Source organism: Equus przewalskii, chromosome 25, assembly GCF_037783145.1.
Source record: "Equus przewalskii isolate Varuska chromosome 25, EquPr2, whole genome shotgun sequence".
Classification (NCBI taxonomy): Eukaryota; Metazoa; Chordata; class Mammalia; order Perissodactyla; family Equidae; genus Equus; species Equus przewalskii.
In genome coordinates this window covers 19,060,452-19,081,588 of record NC_091855.1, presented here as the reverse complement: position 1 = coordinate 19,081,588, position 21,137 = coordinate 19,060,452, and the positions used below count along the sequence as shown (strand labels likewise).

At 43.4% G+C, this 21,137-nt stretch overlaps 2 protein-coding genes and 1 long non-coding RNA gene across 12 annotated transcripts in view; 2 read left to right on the top strand and 1 right to left on the bottom strand.

Annotated features, from left to right (window-relative positions):
• The first annotated feature begins 15 nt into the window (after nucleotides 1–15).
• On the top strand, nucleotides 16–12,534 carry FAM161B (FAM161 centrosomal protein B). Its single transcript, XM_008534811.2, has 9 exons — nucleotides 16–163; nucleotides 2,439–2,758; nucleotides 3,522–4,072; nucleotides 5,655–6,001; nucleotides 6,499–6,626; nucleotides 8,095–8,259; nucleotides 8,499–8,598; nucleotides 10,018–10,160; nucleotides 10,895–12,534. The coding sequence occupies exons 1-9, from the start codon at nucleotides 110–112 to the stop codon at nucleotides 11,031–11,033; spliced, it is 1,947 nt and encodes a 648-aa protein (XP_008533033.2). The 5' UTR covers nucleotides 16–109; the 3' UTR covers nucleotides 11,034–12,534.
• Nucleotides 12,408–21,137, bottom strand: part of ZNF410 (zinc finger protein 410) — a 43,633-nt gene continuing 34,903 nt past the window's right edge. For 3 of the 10 annotated variants that reach the window (XM_070593885.1, XM_070593887.1, XM_070593888.1), the window contains 4 exons: nucleotides 20,671–20,796; nucleotides 19,845–19,985; nucleotides 18,273–18,400; nucleotides 12,586–13,186 (listed from right to left, as the gene is read on the bottom strand). In XM_070593885.1, coding sequence (XP_070449986.1) covers nucleotides 13,148–13,186; nucleotides 18,273–18,400; nucleotides 19,845–19,985; nucleotides 20,671–20,796 — 434 coding nt within the window. In that variant the 3' untranslated portion in view covers nucleotides 12,586–13,147. Of the gene's footprint in view, nucleotides 13,187–18,272; nucleotides 18,401–19,354; nucleotides 19,560–19,844; nucleotides 19,986–20,670; nucleotides 20,797–21,137 lie in introns of all 10 variants that reach the window. The other 7 variants (XM_070593889.1, XM_070593890.1, XM_070593891.1 and 4 more) reach the window with 4 other exon arrangements.
• Nucleotides 13,608–18,661, top strand: LOC139079360 (uncharacterized). The gene is made up of 2 exons (XR_011532943.1): nucleotides 13,608–14,652; nucleotides 18,231–18,661. It is a non-coding gene; the product is annotated as an uncharacterized lncRNA (long non-coding RNA).

The window sequence follows — 21,137 nt, the reverse complement described above, 5'->3', positions numbered from 1 at the left end:
GAAGAAAAGCTAAAAAGGGGCGGGACCTGGCTCGCATAGCTAGCCCCGCAGCGGCCGCTGGGGTGTTAGCTGCTGTCGCCGCTGCTTCTGTCTCTGCGGCGCCGAGGAGATGACCGTGGGGAGGCCTGCCGGGGCCTCCGGCGGCGCTCAGTGGAGCCGTCAGGTGAGGAGAGAAAGAGAAGGGGAGCAATGGGGTCTGCACCCCGGAAAGGAATCCGTAAGAGAGGAAACTGTTCGCCGTTGCCTTGGAGACAGGCGGCAGGGGTGTGTCACGGAGGGGCGTGGGGTTAAAATTGGCAGCGTTTGGGGACCGGGAGGCGGTCTCTGACTGGTGACCGGAACCGCTTGAGCTTTATGTCAGCCTCTTCATAGAACCGTAGCAACGACCCTCCGTTTTCGCTTATCCTCTCAACTACCCTAGGACTAACAGTACTTTTGTTGTCTCCATTTTGCAGGAAAGAAAACTGAGGCACAGGGAGGTTAAGAAATTTGCCCCTATATCCGTAGAGACAGAAAGTAAATTGGTGGTTGCTTAGGGCTGGCTAGTGGGAGAAGGGTTAGGACTGGGAGGAGTAGGGAAAATAGGGAGCGACTGCTAAATAGTGTGAGGTTTCTTTTGGGGGTGATTTAAATGTTCTAACATTGATTGTGGTGATGGTTGCACAACTCTGAATATACTAAAATCCACTGAATTATACACTTTAAATAAGTGAATTGTATGGTATGTGAATTATATCTCAAGAAAGGCATTTTACAAAAGAAATGTTCCTAAGATCTCACTCTCCTCAGGAGCAGAGTAAGGACTAGAGCACTTACATACCTGACTCAGAAGTCAGTGTTCTTTTCTGTGTTAGAGCTGGACCTCAGAGAACCCTGTAAAACTATCACCAAGTGTCACCGGGAGGCCTGCTCCCAAGGGGTTTCCAGCTGCAGCCAGTCATCCCAGCCCCACGCTCGCCTCATGCTACTGTCCTCCAGCCACACTGGTCCTCTTTGTACCTCCAGGAGTCAGATCTGCTCCTGCCTCAGGTCCCTGCCTCAAGGCCTTTACATTTGCTGTTCCTTGAACCCAGAACCCTCTTACTCCAGATCTTAGCAAAGCTGGCTCCTTCTCAAGTGTCAATCCAAAACTCCTCCACAGTGAGAAAGTAAAAATCAGCCTGGGACTGAGAAAGCCCAACTCAGACTGTAACAGACACAGATAAGGCCAGCAGCAAGATCAGCAGAAAACAGTGTTTCTCAAAGGGCCATGCTGTACCTGCAAAATGACTAACGCCCCCTTCTTCTAATGATCATGCTTACTTACCCAGCCCCACTTTAGTCTCATCACCTTTTGAATAAAAATTGCTTAATCACCCACTTACTACACTGTGCCCTCTTCGTGACAGCATCCATCCAGTGTTGATCCCTGCCTCCCCTAACCCTCCTCAGGATCATTCAGGACAAGCTAACCCCAGAAAAAGCCCCTCCCAGTGGTCTTTATCTGATGGGCTTTTGTCAACAGGGAAGCTTCCCATAGCCACTCCATCACTCTGTAATCTCACAGTTTGATGGCTTTCATTGAATTTATTACCATCTTACATTGTCTGTCTCCCTTCACTAGAATGTAAGCCTCAGGAGAGTAGGGACCTTGTTTGTCTTGTTTTCAGCTGAATGCCCACTGCAGATTAGGCATCCAGTAAATATTTTCTGAATGAATGGAGTATTTAAACCCAGTTGGATTTCCCACTTTCTGGGACATTGCTCTTTCAGCTAGACCACACTGTCTCTCCTGTTAATTATCCATTCCTAGTAACAGAGTGGAAATTTGCTAGAATATGAGGAAAGCAGAACTGTAGACAGGGGAAGCAGGAAAAGAAAGTTTGGCAACAAGTAGGTAAAACTCAGGTAGAGCAGAGTGTGGCCAAGGTCACAGGTAGAATTCCTGGAGCGCAGGGACAGGATGCATGGTGCAGAGCAGGTACCGTGCATGCTCACCGCGCTGTGTGAAGCAGGGAACCAAGCACACCCCACATGTCAATTTGTGAAAATTCTTCAAAGCAAGGAAAACATCTCACTTTTCTTGTTCCTCCCCAGCCTCTAATATACAGAGGCTTATTCAAAGTGAAATTAATAGTCATGTTTGAGTAAATTTAAAATTATAGTATGATGGGGCTGGCCCGGTGGTTAAGTTCGCACGTTCTGCTTCTTGGCAGCCCCAGGGTTCACCGGTTCAGATCTCAGGTGCGGACATGGCACTGCTTGTCAAGCCATGCTGTGGTAGGCATCCCACATACAAAGTAGAGGAAGATGGGCACGGATGTTAGCTCAGGGCCAGGCTTCCTCAGCAAAAAGACGAGGATTGGCAGTAGTTACCTCAGGGCTAATCTTCCTCAAAAGAAAAATTTTTTTAAAATAAAATTATAGTTTGACCAACGGTCTATTCTATTTCATTTTAGATATTTACCCCCAAATCCTCCTCAGACACAGAGGCAGAAGAGGAGCTATCTGGGGATGGGCTGGTTTTGCCCAGGGCTGGCAAACTCGATGAGTTCCTCAGCCCAGAGGAGGAGACTGATTCTACTTCTGACTCTACTGGGAGCTTTTACGAGACCCTGCAGGTACTAAGGCAGAAAGGCAGGTGGTGCCTGTTGGAATCTCTATGTCAGTCCGACCCAGACAGTGATGAGAACCTCCCTGAAGATGATGAGGACCTGGAGAGTTTCTTCCGAGACAAAGGCAGGGAGAAGCCACAGGGCCAGTGCCCCCAGTCTGCAAGGTAAGGCACTGCATTTCCACAGCTGCCTCACTGCCCAACCCTGGCCAAGTCATGTCATGGCTCTGGGTCTCTTCTTCCTCAGTAAAGCAAAGGCCACTTCTGCACGTTGCCACTTAGCCAGGGTCCAGCTCAGAATTAGCCTTCGGATCCAAACATGTTCTGATTCCTACCCACCAGTCCTAAATCACTTTGGGTAACCCTTAGTTACCTGAAGCACTGGGTTGATTAAAGGGATGCCTCTCTCAGACACACTACCTCCCTGAGAATGGCAATGAGCCACATTTACCTCGGCCAGGCCCTCTTATGTGCATGTATACTTTATCTCATTTAATATTTATTTTCTCCTCCCAATAACTCTGCAAGTAGATACTATCTTTGCCATTCTACAGATGACTAAACTGAAGTTCCAAGAGAACCTTGCTCAAGGTCACACAGCAAGTAATTGTTTGAAGCAAGATTTGAATCTGGGTCTGACTCTAAAGCCCTCCTCTCTTCTCTCTACCAAATGAAAATATTAGAGGGCAAAGCGTCAATTCTTGGATCAATTCTGAGAAGAGACTTCCTACTAGGGCTGCTAGGATGGCCTGTGGGAAAGAGAGAGGATAGTTGAGAAGTGCAGGCTTTGAGGCCTGTGGGGCTGTGATGTTAGGCTGAGAAGCTGGCTGTGACCTGCTGGAAGGGAAGACTGGGAAGGAGCAGGGAAGGGGAGCTGGGCCCCCTGGCTGCCCTGTCCCCCATGAACAGAGCTGCTTTCTCCCCCTAGGTGTGGCTCCACAAGGCGCTGCAGCTCCCTGAGCACCCTTCCCTCCAGCATTCCCAAGGGCCAGCCCCAGCCACCCTCAGGCTCCAGGTCTCCCTCCCAGCACAAAAGCATCAGCTCCTGGGTGTCATCCATCACTGTCCCTCAGCCTTTCCACATGACGCTGCGTGAAGCCCGGAAGAAGGCCCAGTGGCTGGCCTCACCTGCCTCCTTCGAGCACGAGAGGCAGCAGGCCCAGAGGCAGGGTCAGGAGGAGGCGGAGTGCCACCGGCAGTTCCGGGCACAACCTGTGCCTGCACATGTCTACCTGCCGCTCTACCAGGAGATCATGGAGCGCAATGAGGTCCGCAGGCAGGCAGGGATCCAGAAGAGGAAGGAACTGCTCCTCTCTTCCTTGAAGCCCTTTAGCTTCCTGGTAAAGGAGGAACAGCGAAAGGAAGCCACTCAACAGAGGGAGTTGGCCGCCACAGCTAAGGCCAAGGTCCCCAAGCAGAAAGCCACCAGAAGGATCCCCAAGTCCATTCTGGAGCCAGCCCTCGGGGACAAACTCCAAGGTAAAGACACTCCTGCCACCTTGCTGCCTTGTACCTGGGGGTACCAAGAGGTACTGGAGGGATTTAGTTTGGCTCTAGGGTCAGCCTGGCTGGCAGATGAGCTTTCGGTGGACCTGCTAGAGGCCACGCTCAGTGCAGGCCATGGGGTAGGGTTGGGTCTATTTATACAAAGGGGGAGCCCTGTAAGGAGTGAGGAGTCAGAGGTCCTATAGTGCCCCCTAGGTTTGTCCTGTTGGCCCCTCTCTCAGTGAGTCGATGCGAAGGCCTCTGCAGCAGCACAGGTGTGAGAGCAGAGAACCAATGAGACATCCAAGGACCAGCTTAGGCCAGTGCCACCACTAGCCAGCTGCCCCTGAGGAAAGTCCCCTCACTCCCTCATCCTGGTGAGGTACATATTCCAAAAACTGGAGCTTGATTAAGGGACTCAGGCTTTATTCAGTCATTCAGTAACATGTGCTGCGCCCCAGGCACTATTCTACAGTGAGTAAACCGACATGGAGTTCGTGGACACGGGAGGAAGACAGATAATAGACAGATAATGACAAAAGTGATGAGTTATTGCAAGATTAAAGGGGAAAGCCTGGGGGTCCTTTGGGGCATATAACAGAGGGACCTGCCTTAGGGTGTGGTACGGAGTAAGAAGAGTTAGGGAAGGTCCCCAGGGAAAGGGAGCACTGGGGCTGACCCTGAAGGATGGGCCTCCCTCAATGAAGAGGGAGGAGGAGTGTACCAGGAAGAGATACAGCATGGAGGTAAGAGAAGGCTGAGCACATTCAAGGATGGAAAGGTCGAGGGTAGAGAGAAGAGGGCGTGGAGAGGCAGAGGCAGGCACCAGCCAGCCACAGGAGCCTTGTGGGCCATGGGAGGGAGTTTAGACTTCATGCTAAGGGCACCAGGGAGCCACTGAAGGGTTTAAATAGGGTGGCTTATGATCAGACATGCAGTTCAGAAAGATCACTCTGCTGTGGAGATAATAAAGGGGGAGGGCAAGAATGGAGGGATGTTGATTTATAGGAGGCTAGTTGCAACAATTCAGTTGAGAAATTTTGAAACTCATAGCAGGGACAGTGAAAAGAGACTGGACTGGAATGTGGTTAAAGAGCAGGAGACCACAGAACTTGTGACTGATGAGATGAGGGAGGAGTCAAGAATGATTTGGGCCATGGGCTTGGGCAGTTGGTGGGTGTTGGGGCCTTCCTCTGAGATGGGGAGACCTGGGAGAGGAGCAGGTGACTGGGCCAGCCCTCCTGCCTCGCTTCTGAAGAAGGAACTGGGGAAAGTACATGCTCAGTAAGTGTAAATGGTAGCTGCTTCTGCAACCTGATTGGCACACGGCAGTGGTGTCGTGGTCAACATTTATTAACGAGCTCTGCAGAAAAAAGGAAAAGCAAGCTGATTTGTAGAGTTTGCCATTTTTCGTGGTATAAATATTCCTATCCTGGCCAATTTCAAGCTTCCCACACGATATCAACTGCTCACGAAATTCCTGTTGCTGGTGTTTTAAAGAGGGAAAGTTCTCCAAACCTTTTGGTATGAGGCTTGATCCCTTCTCACCCATCACCACCCTGCCTTTTCTCCACAGAAGCTGAGCTCTTCAGGAAAATTCGCATCCAGATGAGAGCCCTGGACATGCTCCAGAAGGCCTCCTCCCCCATCGCCTCCTCCAGCAGCCAGGCTGACCCACGGCCTCGCACAGCCACCCGAACCCAGGAGGAAAAGCTTGGGTTTCTGCAGACTGACTTTGGATTCCAGCCTCGTGTGAATCCTGCTGTCCCTGACTATGAAGGCCTTTACAAGGCCTTCCAAAGAAGAGCTGCCAAGAGAAGGGACACCAGAGAGGTGACTCACAGCAAGCCCTTCTTTCTGAGAAATGCCAGCCTACGTCGCACTCAGCGGCCCTGTGATGCTGCCGCCTCTGGAGGGAGGACGGTGAGAGCTCAGGCAGCCATGGGAGGGGCAGGGCCTGAGGCCCAAAATACAGGCACAGGCCAGGTCTTAATGGAAGGCACTTCTCATGACATTTTTCTGTCTTTTTTTAAAACACTGGCTCAGCTGTAAGCAGATCCACAATTCCTCTAAACTTAGGGTCACAAGAATACTTCCTTTCCTTACCTTCCTAGAGGGAATTTTTCTAGAAAGAGATTGTGCAAAAACAAGTCCAAGCAGATCTGGAAGGCAGGGAGTTGGGATCAATTGCTTGTGTCCCTATACCAATTCCAAATAACTCTTCTCATTAGATTTAAAAACTTTAGAATTGATATCTAAGTCTTGGCCTGATTACTAAGCTGGAGATCTCATTACCCTTGCCTTAATCCCAGGAAGAAAAAAGAATATTCTGACTAGTCCTTCACTGAAACGGAATCCTAGTTAAGATAGAAATTAATCACACATGCTGTCCGACCAATACCACCCTTCGTTTCTTTTAGGACTCTGTGGAGCCACCTGTTACACCCTTGCCAAGGAGTCGTTCTCTGAGTGGCCTTGCTTCCCTCTCCGCCAACACCCTTCCTGTGCACATCACAGATGCCACCAGGAAGAGGGAATCTGCAGTCAGGTGAGTGGTCAGGCTTCATGAGACTTATAATGCTCAGCTCTTGGCCTAAATGCTGGAAACCAGCCTGCTGCTGGGCATCCTGTTCGTTATCAGAGGCCTAAAGGGGTGGAAGGGAATTCTCTGATCAAGGACAGGAATACAAGTGGCTGTCCACACTTAGTGCTGGAGAACACCTAGCCGTCATTCAGCAGATACTCATGGGGGACTGACTTGTGCCAGGCATAACGTTAAGGCTGAGATACCTTGTGGAACCTATGCTTTAATATGTAGTCTGAAAGACAGAAAAGCAAAGAAGTTACCATATTTGGGGAGTAGTGCAATGATGGGGGACTACGGGGGCCTGTGGGGGCACTGAGCAGCCTGGAGCAGAGGGCTCTTGTAATAGATGTCTAAGGTGAAACCTGAAGAATGAGGAGTTAGTCAGATAAAGGCTGGAAAGAAAGAAGGTTCCAGACAGAGAGAACATGGGTGAAGACCCACACATGAAAGAGGAAGCCATTAGGAACAGGCATGCAGAGAAGCATGACGGCAGGGGGCTGACCCTGCCATAGAGATGAGGCAGCCATTGCACAGATTTAAGATTCTCTGAGATTCATCTTGGGGAACTATGAGAAGCCTCCTTATTTTTTAACTCTTTAACTGACCTGACTGTCATGATACTGTTCTCATCCAGCCAGCGCCCCAGTAGAGTTCCTCTACTAGGCCTCTGAGTGGAAGTCAGCAGGAGAGGTTGTGGTATAACAAGCTGCTTAGCCCTAGAAGAGGTACTCTCCATGGTACCTTGTAGAATGGTGTTTACACTAAGTGCTGCAAGTTGACCCCAAATTGTGCGTCGAAGGAAGCCTATTTCCAGTTTGTGGAAATGCAGATTTGTATTCCCAAAGGACCATGAACCTAGGCACCTTCCAGCCCACTGTATATAGCAAAGTGCTCAAGGGCAGACTTGGGAATGAGACATCCTGGTTCTAATCTTGGCTTTTTCACTGGCATACTGGGCAGCTTTGAGCAGGTAGCTTACCCTGAGGCTCAATCTCCTTGCCTATAAAAACGGGGGCTTATGGTCCTTACTTCATAGGGTAGTTACAAGGATTACAAAAAAAAATGGATAATAAAGCATTTATTGCTCCCTGTCTGCACTTGGTTCAGGGTAGGTAACTCAGCAAATGGTAGCTGTCAGTATTATTTTGTTTCCATACAGGCAAGAATCCTGAGTGTAAGGATATTTTAACTCACATGTTCAATTAGTTAACTTCTCCTGGGGCAGAAAAATCACTGTGTCTATAGTGCTAGGAAGGTTTCATCTGCCAATGCATTTAACCTCAATCTTATTTTTTCTGAAACACCAGTGTGGTGATTACTCACCCCATTCATGGAAAACACCAGTTTACTTTCCAGAAAAGCTACTAAGCTTGCGTTTAAATATACCCAAGTTTGTCATCTGTATTCTTTTTTTGCCCCCTCTCTTTAGAAGTTCACTTGAAAAAAAGGACAAAGCAGATGAGAGTACTCAGTGGTTGGAGATGCACAAAAAGAAGTGTCAAGCAATGTCTAAATCCGTGAGCTTGCGTGCAAAAGCCATGGATCCCCATAAAAGCCTGGAGGAGGTGTTCAAAGCAAAGCTGAAAGAGAATCGGTCAGTGTCCTCCACGTGTCAAAGGAGTGCCTGTCTTGGGATCCAATGGATAATTGGCCTTGGGACTGGCAAAATGGAGGTTTTAGGGTAGGCTCCTGTAATTGCACTGAGTCAAGGATTTTGCCAGGCACAGTTCAGAATTTACAATGTCCTTGGGGAGTTACTCTGCTCAATTGGAATGAAGGGTATTCCAGATTGGAAAAAGACAGAATTCGTTCTAAAAATCTTGTTAATTCCAGGAAAAATGACCGTAAAAGAGCAAAAGAGTATAAGAAAGAATTGGAGGAGATGAAGAAGAGAATACAAACAAGGCCCTATCTCTTCGAACAAGTTACTAAGGTAAAACTAAATCATTCATTTTCCTTCTGTCTTGGATGGAAGGGCTCTTAGGAATGATTAAACAGTTTAAAATCTGAGTATTAAACATTTCCTTGAGGCTCAGAAAGATTCTGTTTGGGCTCATTTTAATTCTACCATCTTTCCCCAAAATAAATAGTGCAATGATGAATGTTGCTTGGACTGATTTCATCCAAGACTGGACTCCAAAGGCATCTATAAAGGGATATTTCACTTCCTGGAGTTTTCACTATGGTCTAGGTTTCAGTTTGAATCAGAGTAGGGGTTAGATCCCAGACACATAGTGGCAGTTTGGATGTGTTAGTAAGAATAACTTAACTAATGTCATCTCTCCTCCTGCAGTGCTCGTGCCCTGGACATACCCCGCCACCCACCACTACAGCTGTAGCACATTTATAGGTCTCCAGAGTTTGGGATACTCACAAGCATCCTACAAGGCCCTTTCCAGATTAAGTGGCTTTCGGGCTGGAATAATCCTTTTTAAGATGTTCTCTGGACTTTTAGGGAAGTTAAACTCAGCTGAGTTCTCCCTAAGGCTCTGGAGCTACCTGAACAGCCTTACCGAGGCCACCATCCCAGCAGCTTTGGGCTGCATCGGGCTCTGTAGGTCTCTCTCCTCTCCAGTTTCAGACAAAAGTCGGGGTTCCCTAGCGACCTGATTCCAACTTCTGGGCATTCTCTCCACCATATAGCCAGTGCATTATCTAGGCATTTCCTGGGTTCATTCTCCACCCCTATACATTTATCACACACACACTGGACTGTCTTGGATTTACTTAGAAGCTTGTATTGTTTAAAGCCGCTCTTAATAACCTTTTCTCTTTTTATTTTTTCAAGCAAGCTCACTCTCAGATCTCAACAGATCTTTCACCACTCTAGGAAAAATACAAAGTACTCTATATGATTTCGCTCTTAAGTAGTTAAACAAAAAACAACCTTGTTCTGGTTCACATGCAGACCATCTATCTATTGTTAAGAGTGTTACTAATAGTGCTTATTTTCTGTTTATCTTTTAGTGTTCCTGATGATGGTTTGGTTGCTTTTAAATCTTAAAATTAAATCTTATTAAAAATAAATCCTAAAATCTTAAAAGTTTAGTCTTTTTCATCTAGGTCTCACTTGGTCTTCCAAAAATCTAAATCCTTGCTTCTCAAAGGGATAGCTCCCAAATCAACAGTTGGCATCTCCTGGGAGTGTTAGAAATACAGAATTGCAGGCCCCATCTGAGACACACTAAATGGGAATTTGCATTTTAACAAGATCTTCAGGTGGGTCCTATGTATTTTAAGGCTTGAAAACAAGGTTCTAGGTGAATCTAGTAAGTACACAAGTTAAGCAAGTCATTTAGAATTATCTGGTAATTCACAAGACAGCTACAGCAGATCAATTTCCATTACACAGGACCTTGCCAGGAAAGAAGCAGAACAACGGTACAGAGATTCCCTGAAGCAGGCTGGCCTGGATGAAGACTTTGTGAGAGACAAGGGTCAGGGCACCCAAGCTGTACGGTGGAAGGAGCAGTCAGAAGACCGTGACTGTCCCAGGTAATCTGAGATGCTGCTGTCGTGCTCTCAAGTTGCCATCCCTAGTAATGCCACTGGAAGGAAGCTTTAGAAGAGCCACTCACATTTTGAGATCACAATCCTATATTTATAGAATACTACTCCAGAGATCTCCAAGGAACACATTCAAATTTGGAGAGTGGTGCAGTTGTAAATAAAATATAACCATTGTATATTAGGTTTAGATTCCTTCAATTTGAAACAGATCATTTTTCCAATCCCAGTTCCAATGCCATCAGTCAAAAATTCTTCCACTTCACTTTTGAAGAAAAATCATGTATATTTTTACTTCCTATAAAATGACAAAACTGTTTTTCTAGCACTCTTTTTTTGGATAATTGAAGGCAAAACCTTTATAGAGCCACAATAAAAACTATAATACCCTGAGCAATTAAAGCCTTTCTCTTCCCCTCAGCATGGGCACCATGATGTATTAAAATCCAGCACTCTTTAAAGGTAACTCATCAGCACCACCTCCTCCACTGATACCGTGTGTCAAAGGGAGAAAAGCATTGTCTCTCCATGATTCTCCATTTTGTTTTGTCTCTTAAGTCCTAATGGCCCCCTCCCCTAATTCTTATTCCAGTTTTCCCCCTAGAAATTTTCCTTCACACTCCATATAAAATAATGAAAATGTTGAAATCATCCTTAAGCCTTTACATAATGCTTTCTTTAACTAAGTTTTTTTATTTCATATGCTTTCATTTATTCTGCAGCACCCACGAAACTGCAAAACTTGGCATCAGAAATCCAGAGCAGGATTTAGAAGAATCTCTGGAACAGCCTACAAGCCCCGAGAAGGAACCAGAGAAGCTGTCTTATGAATTGCTAGATAATCTCAAATCACTTGCTTAAACAGGACACTTAAAATTACTGCTTTTCAATAATATTAAGCTGCTAACTTGGGCTTGAGTCAAGGCAGGCAAAATTTAAGTTTTGAGTCATGGTTGCTCTAGGAGAATGGGGAAAATTAGCAGATAATGGAATGGTTCACATAAATCTGGAGAAGCTCAGGGTGGAGGGATCAGAGCAAGTTAAGGGCTCTTTCTTTGTACCTCACACTTAAACTATGGGTATAGAAAAAAGGGCAGAAGCCCAGATGCCTACAGGGGCTAGTCAGGAAACATAAATGGATCAAATGGGCTGGGTGTAAAATAGTAGGGGAGAGTAGGGACTGGAGTCTTTGCTGGAATCCAGGCCCAGAATTGCCGGATCAACTGCATTTTCAATAGAAGCCAGAAATTTGTGTGTTAGCAACTAATTAAAAAATTACTTGGAAATACTGTGTGGGCAAAACAAAACACCTAGGGGGTTGACGAGTTTGCAACATCTAGTCCAGGGTTTCTCAATCTCAGCACTATTGACATTTTGGGCCAGATGAGTCTTTTTTTGGGTGTTAGGAAAGGGGGCTGTCCTGTACATTGTAGATGTTTAGCATCATCCCTGGCCTCTACTCACGAGATGCCAATACTCCTCTCCCTAGTTGTGAGAACCAAAAATGTCTCTAGAGATTCCCAAATGTCCCGAGGGGGCAAAAATGTCCCTGGTCAAGAACCACTGCTCTAGTATAAAAGTCAGGCTACAAGAAGTAAAAACTGGCAATTTAAGAATACAAGTAATTGACATGAACTCAGTCTACATAGCACGGGATGACTATGCGTGTCATTAACAAATTAAGAACTACAGTTACTTTATTTAAAACAGCAGTTAATTCTTTCCTATCTGTTTAGAATGTGCCACTGTGAGTGTGTGTGTCAGCATGAGGTTCATTTTAAATAAATCTGAAGCTTCTCTGACAGCCATGGTTTTCTACTAGTAAGTGATCTTTGGAACACTTTTCTTCTCACCAATAATAATTAGATAACCTCTCTCAGTATTTGTAGAGACAGGATGATAGCAAGAGTGCCTCCTCTAGGAGAAGCACCTTTCTCATGTTTTTTTTAACTTTCTGGAAAAATTCAAAAGTATCTGTTATTATTGTCATTTTTCCAGACTGAGACAGGGTCCTTTTTGGTGATGACAGAGTGATACTCCGATAACCACTATCTGGGTTTGCTAGTTAGAGATGAAGATGCTCACGTCATGTTCCCCAAGAACATTGAGCTCAGTTTTACCTGCATGGAATCCAAAGGGTAAATCCAAGCCCTATCTTAAAGAGAAAGATTAAACTATTTTCTTAATCTCCAGTCTAAGAAAACAAATTTTGCCCAAAACAAGGAGCCAAAGAACTGACTGGGCTGTTTTGTTTATTTTCAAGGGAAAACATTTTAAGCTCTGAACCATGTGATTTTTAACTTAAAAAAAAAAAAAAAGCTTTTAACATGCTACTGTATGTTCCATAAACAAAAAAAACAAAGTGACCAAGTAGAGGTGTATAGGACGAGATAGTACCTCAGCCTGGGCCAAGTAGGGATTCAAGTAATTTATTTTTTTGCAGCCCAGTGGCAGAGTCTCTTACTCAGGTTGCTAAAGGGAGAATGTCACAACAGAATTGACATCACTCCCTTCTCCAAAGCAACAAGGCATCTTGAAAGCTCAACTTCTTGGTGAAGTTTTATGGTTGGTGGCAGGACTTAGTTCATCCATGTGAAAAGACAGCTGGATCTGGGATGAAAACTCTTCAAAGGAAAACCTCCTCTCAACAGTCATACTGAGAAACTTCAGCCAACACATAATCATATTCACTTTTGGGAGAAGTCCATCCCAGAATTTTGCAGTGGGAAGAGAGGTAGGTATAGTTACCCAGCCCACATTCACTGCTTTCTTTCTTGTCTGGATTAGATGGTAGTTTGAAGAGAAGCTCTCCTACATTCATCTTCTATGCCAGGAAAGATGAACAGAGGCAGAAGCGAGGTTCTGTCCACAGATTCATTTTGGTTCTGGCAGATCGTGAGCCATAAGCATCCTGTTCCCACTAGATGCGCTCTGAGATCAGATAGAGCTGCTCTTCCAGGACTCAGCACCCATGCTCATGTCCGTCTTTCAGTTAAATCTCCTTGGTTTAATAACTGTAAAAGATTAAAACCAAATCTGGAATAGACTACCACTGAATAATAGGAAAAATACTTCATAATAAGTAAAAGGTTTACAAGTGGAAGTAGGGGAATGCACTGCAAGGGTGAGTCAAGGATATCTAGTTCCAAAGCAAGAGACATGCATATACTGATAGATCTCGTTCACATACTGGCCTTGGGACAGCACAAGGGCCACTTCATGATGCTGTCATTTTCACTATGGCAACTGAGTCTATAAACCAAACTACTGTTTGTGTAGTCACATACCCACTAGTCAGTAATGGAGGAATCTATAACTTACAGAGAAATCAGAAATGGTGGAACCAAAAATCTTATGTCCATCAATGTTAGCCCAAGTATAGGCTGAGGGCTCAAGTGGGAGAAGTAAAAGGAAGGGAAGTCTACTAATGAGTTCTATATGAGAGCTAGATCCACTCATAAGAAATCCAGGGATTCCCTGGGCTTAAAAGAATACCTTTCCTGTGATGAGGGGAGACCAGCCTAAGAGTCTCTAACAACGTGGCAGCTAACATGGACACTCTACTCTACACTTAAAGCTGCTATTGAAAGGTGGTTTTGTACAATAATTGACGAAATTGGGTTCCATTTTATTACGAAAAGAAAATGAGATGGGAATGATATAGTGAAATTCAGAATAAAAATTGGGCTTATTAAAATCTAATCAGGGGCCAGCCTGGTGGCGCAGTGGTTAAATTCACACGTTCCACTTTGGCAGTCTGGGGTTCACCGGTTCTGATCCCGGGTGCAGACCTACGCGCCACTTGTCAAGCCATGCTGTGGCAGGCGTCCCACATAAAAATAGGGGAAGATGGGCATGGATGTTAGCTCAGAGCCAGTCTTCCTCAGCAAAAAAGAGGAGGATTGGCAGCAGATGTTAGCTCAGGGCTGATCTTTCTGAAAAAACAAAACAAAAAAACCAACAACAATAAAAAGTCACTGTTAAAAAAAATCTAATCAAATAAATTCTTGAGCTGAAGACATATTTACTTGGTGATCTCAACTTGGATGAAGGTAATTTACATAGTAGAATGTAATAATACAGAATTTAAAGAAATTTAACCAAAATTTAAAGAAAAATTTAAAAACTTAGAGAAACCACAGATTTCATTTGATGCTTCTGTCATAGGGATGTAAGAATGATGTGTTTTTAATCTAGGCCAAGATCCAGATGTTTGCACTTAAACTTAGCAATGGCACTTTATGAGAAATCTATAAGAATTTGTAATTTGTTTTCCTCTTTGTTTTATATGAGAAACATTCCAAGATACGGTCAAAGCCAGCTGTCAATCACTTATCCTGGTTCTAGACTTCAAGAACATGAACTCATTCTGACTATGGAACCCCACTGGGAAGCCCTTTATTTAGCAGGAGGTCCAAAAGCCCTGGGGTCCCAGCTGGAGCTGCACAGTGAGATCTCTGTCTGATTCTCAGGAGACCAGGTAATACTAAGGGAAAACAGAAACTGTCCAATCCAAACCATCTGAATGAGAGGTAGTTTTGATATATTTTCCATAATAATTTCTGATACTTGATTTGATTATTTTCTGATGTTCTTGGTAAGTTATTTTTATTTTTAGAGCCTATTTATAGGAGTCCAATTAGAAGTGCACCAGTAGTTTCTTACAGGTCTGATCTACAATGCGTGGTGAGCTCCAAAAACAGAATTTGAAATGGACGTGTTGTTTTAAGGGTTGCAAATACCCTTCTCCTTCTCTGGCATCTGAGAATCCCTAAGGAATCACATTCCTCACTTACTGGAGGAATAGTTAGTACTTAGACCATGCACAAGGAAGAGCACCATGCCTGGAGCCTTGAGGGGCTTGTAGCTTGAAAAAAATGACAGTGTTAGAGGATGTGATAGGCCTACCTTGAGACAGAAAAGGAGAGGGTGAGCAGTGGAAATGCCTGTGATAAGAGGAAGATAATAATGGTAATAGTGAAGGAAACAGAAAAGTGACCTCAGACGGAGGGTGTGTTTGTAAATACACAATGACCCCAAGAAAAGTGACAGTGCAGGATTTTAAGCTACATCTAAGGGCAGTACTTTCCCCTTTGTGTTGTTAATATTTTTCTATTAAGTGTCTGGGGCCTTCATTATGAAACTAGGTACTTAGGGCCTGTAGGCCCTTAGTGTCCTCCTGGGGTGAAGGCCAAGTTTTATTTTTTAGGCGGCCTGCGTTACTGTGTCTGCCTGAGACTGTGAGTGGGCATCACCTAGACAAGGATACTCTGAAGCCAATTTCAAGTCCCATGTGCCTAGGTTCAAGAGAACAAATGTGCTATTACTGGACATTCTGCATACACAAATGTGACCGTGTCATAACCCACTTAAAACCATGCAGTGGCTCCCCTCCAGGATAAATCATGTCCTATAAAGGCCCTTCAAGAGAGGGACCAGCTTATCTTTCCTGCTCTGTTTTTTCATTCCAGCCCATCTCCATGCTACACCCCATCATATTCAACCCTTTGTGGTTCCATAGTCGTGCCCTGCTTCCTCTCACCTTCTGCCTTTGTACACATTGCTACCTTTATGCCTGTTTTCTTCCAATCCCTCCACTTCTCCATCAAGATGATTGCTATTCATCCCTCAGGTTTCAACTTAAACTTATTCCCTGACTTCCCTCAAGACTAGCACTTACTACACTGTATAAAAATTGTCAGTTTATTGATCTGTCACCCTTCCCATTCTAACCTTTCCGTACAGCACAACTCCAGGGGCACCTTTTACATAGTTATGGCGTTAGAAAAGGTAGAGGCCCTAACTCTTGACTGCAAGCTCTTGGAGGCAGAGATTCTATTTTGTTTACTATCATATAACTAGTACCCAGCAGAGTGCCTTGAACATATTACGTACATAATATGTGTTGACTAAGTTTTATATATCTGGCATTTATTTGGGGTAACTTGGAGTGCTTCAAAAAAAAACAAAGATATTTAGAAGTGTAGGAGAGAAAAGCTCCAAGCTTTCAAAGATAAAAAAAGGAAAGGTTGAGTGTTGTAGATTGGTTTGTCAGGATAATAATTTGTACTAGGTAAAAGAGAAGGAGATAATTTTCCTGAACTGAGTATTTTAGAGCAACCCAATAGTTGATGAGACAAAGTATTTCCTTTATAGAAGAATCACAGCTAATAAAAGCTGAGGGGAAAAGAGAATTAAGATATCACCATTTTGAAAGCCCTAATGAAAAAACAGATCCAGGCCATGATCAGTAATGGGCCAAGATTTTTATGTAACACACTGGTCAATCTTAGGATCGGTAAGAGGAGCACAACTGAGTTTCATGTGTCTCCAGATGAGATGTACAAGGAAGCAAGTACCTACAAAATACTCTTGCCAAGGGAGGAAAAAACCAAAACCTGAATCTAATCAAGCCTCTAAATGTAATAACCAGTTTTTAGGAAATCTGTGGATAGAGAAATATATTAAACAACAAAAGGAGTCAATCAGGAAAAAACAGAATGTGGGAAATTCTATAAGTCGACCCAATTCCTTAAATAGACAGCCATACTGAAAAAAAGAGGGGGAGGATTATTAGAGATAAAGAGAATTATTAACAAAATGCAATGAGGGGCCTTATTTGAATCCTAATTCAAACTAATCAGCCATAAAAAGACATTTTTGAGAAAACACAGAATACAGACTAAGTATAAGAAGATATCAATATATTATTAATTTTGTTGGATGTGATAAAGATAGTAGATGTGATAAAGATAGTAGATGTGATAAAGATAGTAGATATGATAAAGATATTATAGTTATGAAAAAAATCCTTCTCCATTAGAGGTATATATACTGAAATATTTACAGATGAGATGATTATGTCTTGGATTTGCTTTAAAATGCTCCAGCACAAGCAACAAAGAGTAGGAGGGAAGAGATAAAATAAGAGCAGTAGAAAGTTAATTGCTGAAGGTGGGTAACAGTACATGGGTTCATTATACTATTTTCTCTCTCACTATGCTCTTTGAAAACTTCCATTATAAAAATTTTAAAACAGATAAATGAAGAGGGGGAAAAAACAGAGGAAGCCTCCATAGGTGAGACATATTCCAAGGCAGTAACCAGGAGAAGGTGACTAAGGAAAGAACCAATGATACCGACAGCAAAAAACTTTCAACATAATATACGCAAGACTCAGACATCACAATGATGAATACAAGGAAAGGTCCTGGAAGACACATTAACATGTATGTCCATAGCCCTGTGAGCCTGGGTAGCTCCAAGAATATGACAGAATAATGGAGATTATTTAATATAGGATGCAGAGTCATTTATATGCTCTAACAGCTGATTATTGTATAAAGGTTCTAATAAAAGGAAGGGGGAAATGATGGGAGAGCACTGTGAAAGACACTATATAGCACTGAAGGCATCCAGGCTACATAGGTTTTGGCAAAAGCTTATGTATATGAAATGAGCTTATGATAAAGTCATCTACTCCCATGACACAAGACCAATAAAATATCCTAAGGTTCTAGAAGCCTGACTGGTTTTCATTCTGTTTTCTGGGTCTCAGCCAAGACAAGAGAGTTGGGAGTGCTTAGAATCAACCTAAAACCCCTCTCTAATTTAGATGATGGTTCTCATTCAATAAGCAAGTGAACATATTCCTATATGCCCAGTTAGTTCAGCCTGGTATGTCCCAGACATATGACCCCAGCAAAATGAACAATGATTATTTTTAATGATTTTGTCACTACCTTTTTTGCTCAAGGACCACTTTGTCCTTGGATGTTATTTTCTTTATAAATAAAAACAGCATCCTTATCTCATTGTGAGGCATAGAATAGTAGACTAGATATCATTCATTAAGGCATGTGTATAAAGGAAATTAAAGCTGAGGGTCCCAGCTGTGACAAACTAATCTTCCAATTCAGGAGACCCTAACACTCAGGCTCCTTTCAAAGCTGGACTCATACTTAGCTTAGGAAGATATTCTAACCAAAATTTCCAGGAAATGGAAATTGGAGAATTTTTCAGCTCCTCTAACTCAGATCCCCATTTCACTCTCCACAGTAGTCTCCACAGAAACAAAGTAAGGCCAAGGGACAGTTTTACCTCCTGTGGATTTACAGCAGTTAAGACAGAAACCTCATATGACTGCCTCCCTGACTGCATGGTCACCAAGTGATGTGTCACATCAGGCACTGAAGACAGGGGACGTGGGGATCCTTCAGCAAGCACCTCTGTGAAACAGCAGAAAAAATGTTTCAATAGAAGTGAATCCACAGATATACCTACCTGCATTATCAAGCCTCTCATTAAGAACTCTCAAAACTGGTCCCTGAAAAACTAAATCCCACGTTTCTGTATTTCTTCCAAATTAACTCCTGTCTGATAAGCATTATCAGTGAATTTGGAAAGTATTACAAAAGGGGGATGGAAAGAAAAGGCAAGATATCTTGATATAAGAGTTGACTATTTTCAATAAACCAATTTGGAGAATATGGCTTTAGCACTGTTAACTGAATTAACACTGTGTATGAAACAGAGCAAAAGCTGCTTAGATAGGCAAATCAGGGGACCAGAGCCAACCCTTGAAACAATCACCAATGACACAAATAGTGCAATATGCTCAGGTCAAGAACTTAATCCTGCTTCAAAGTTCCTACTCAGTGTCTCTTCCTCCCTTGAGACTTTCTTCGTTAAGGCTTGCAAAGTAGCTCCGTGCAATTTCTGTGCCTCGTGCTTCAGTCATCCACTAGAATCACTCATGAAACAGAGGCGGCTCATTGTGGGAGCACACTCTGGGCCTTGTAGGCTCCATATGTAAGTTACACAAACCTGTTAACTTATGCTCAAAACTGACTGAGTGGAATGTGAGTAACTAAAACACAGGATCTCAGACTTATTAAATGTTCATCAGTGGGATCACCATGAAAATCTTCCAGAAAAACTTTATACATAAACCACTTAGCTTTCAAATAAATTAAGTTTCTTCTAGGGGCTTTTTAGCTTATACTGCTCTTCCAGACTATACCATATAATTTAACGTTTGCTTATATACTATATTCTAGTCACTCAATGTTGTTTCCCACATGTAAGTTTTGACTTCTCAATTAGGTTTTAAGGTTCTACTTTTATCTTTCCCATGGTGCCAGGCACAAAGTAGGCACTGAATAAATGCATGCTGACCTCACCTGTTAAGTTTTTCAGAGAAGAGGGCCTGGCCTGTGTAACTTGGGTGAAATTTCTATACCAGAGAGGAGCAACTGTTTCCTAGAGAGCCCTTTCTTTTCTCCAGAAGATATGGCTTTTGAAGGTATGGAGAAAGTGCTTTATATCTCCTCTGTAAAACCTGGTTATGTTCTGTTTAAATGTTTTAAAAGTTAAGTTCTTCCATAACTGCAATAGGAAAGATAGAAATAGTTGGGCTAGGATGCTAGGATTATGGATAATTTTCTTCTTTAAAATTTTTTCTCTTTATTCTTTTGTTACATCATTTCAATGAAATTTTTTTTTAATAGATTCACTTACCCACCCCGGAGAGAACACAAATGCTACTCAATCATACCACAGCTACTCACAAGAAATGAACTTAATTAAAATCTCCATTTTGGAGACAACCTCATTCCTTAATCCCTAATTGCAGCCAATTTTCCCCAAATAAAGGAGAGTTGAAAGTCTTACCATCATCAACTCCTAGGATAGAATTGGTATTTGGTAGATTCAAGGACTCTCCACCAAGGCTGGGCTGGGTATTCATAGACACCAGGTTTTTACTGGTTACTGAAGCCTCTTCAAGCAAGCTACTGCCCATTAGTGGCTCAGCTGCACAGAGAATAGGATGTGAGAGACATACAGCAGTCAAGGCTGTGCCTAGTCCCCATTTTCCTTCACAGGAAGCTGGCCTTTTCTTTCAGAACTAGAAGATAACCTGTAACTTGGATACCACCTCCTATTTCACCTACTTTTCGGAAGCAAGAATAAACCTAAAAGGGAAGAGTTGAGCTTTACAGATAAATATCCTTGCTTGTGATCAGCATCTGGATAATTAGCATATGAAATAGGATGGATGCATCCTTAGAAAGGACTATTTGGAATGAAATAATTAAGCAAAGATATGGAAAAGGAATAATAATAAAAGCGATTTATCAAATTTAAGTTAGGAAAAAAAGGGAGTGATGACTGATAAATGAAAAATGCTTAACCTCTTGTCATACAGAAATCTTTAACAGTGATACTCAAATGCTGGTTCATGGATCAGCACTAGTTACCATCTAGTTGTTTTGTTGTATTGGGGGGGAGGGTGGACAAGCAATATGAATATATGTGTTGTAAAAGCTTACAGATGATTTTACTGTACAGCTACATTTGGAAACCACTAGTCCCTCAAATGCGAGCAGGTCTCTCCACCCAAAGCAGAATCAGAAAATTTCCAGATAACCAGACAGGCCAGTTATTTGGCTTCTTAAACCCAGAAGATATAGCCCTCCACTATACCCTCTCTCCTCACCAGTTTGTTCCTGCTCTTGACTCCCAGCTGCTCCCATCTGCAAGTGATGCTTTCTCATGTGCACATTCCTGCTCCCACTCTGAGAGAAGGTCTTCCCACAGACTTGACACTGATGAGGCTTCTCCCCTGAAACAGGGACCAGGTTAAGACAAGGGAGCCAAAAAGACAGGGCACATTTCTGACAGCAAAAGAATAGACTCAAGATCTAGAAGGAGAAGCCCAGAGAATGTTACACTAAATGTAAGAGGTTGCTCCTTCTCCCATTCCCTACCTTCCCGCAGCCTGTCAACTGTCAGTACATGGGGAAAAGGAAGAAGAGTACCCAGGAGGGCTTAGCATGCTCACTGCTCCCAGCACCCAGTCCTTTTCAGACCCACTGTACTGCCGCCTGCACAAAACCACCTCTTTGGCATAAGATCATGGCAGCCACAGAATATTTACTTCCCTTTTCAGATACAGTCTCCCAT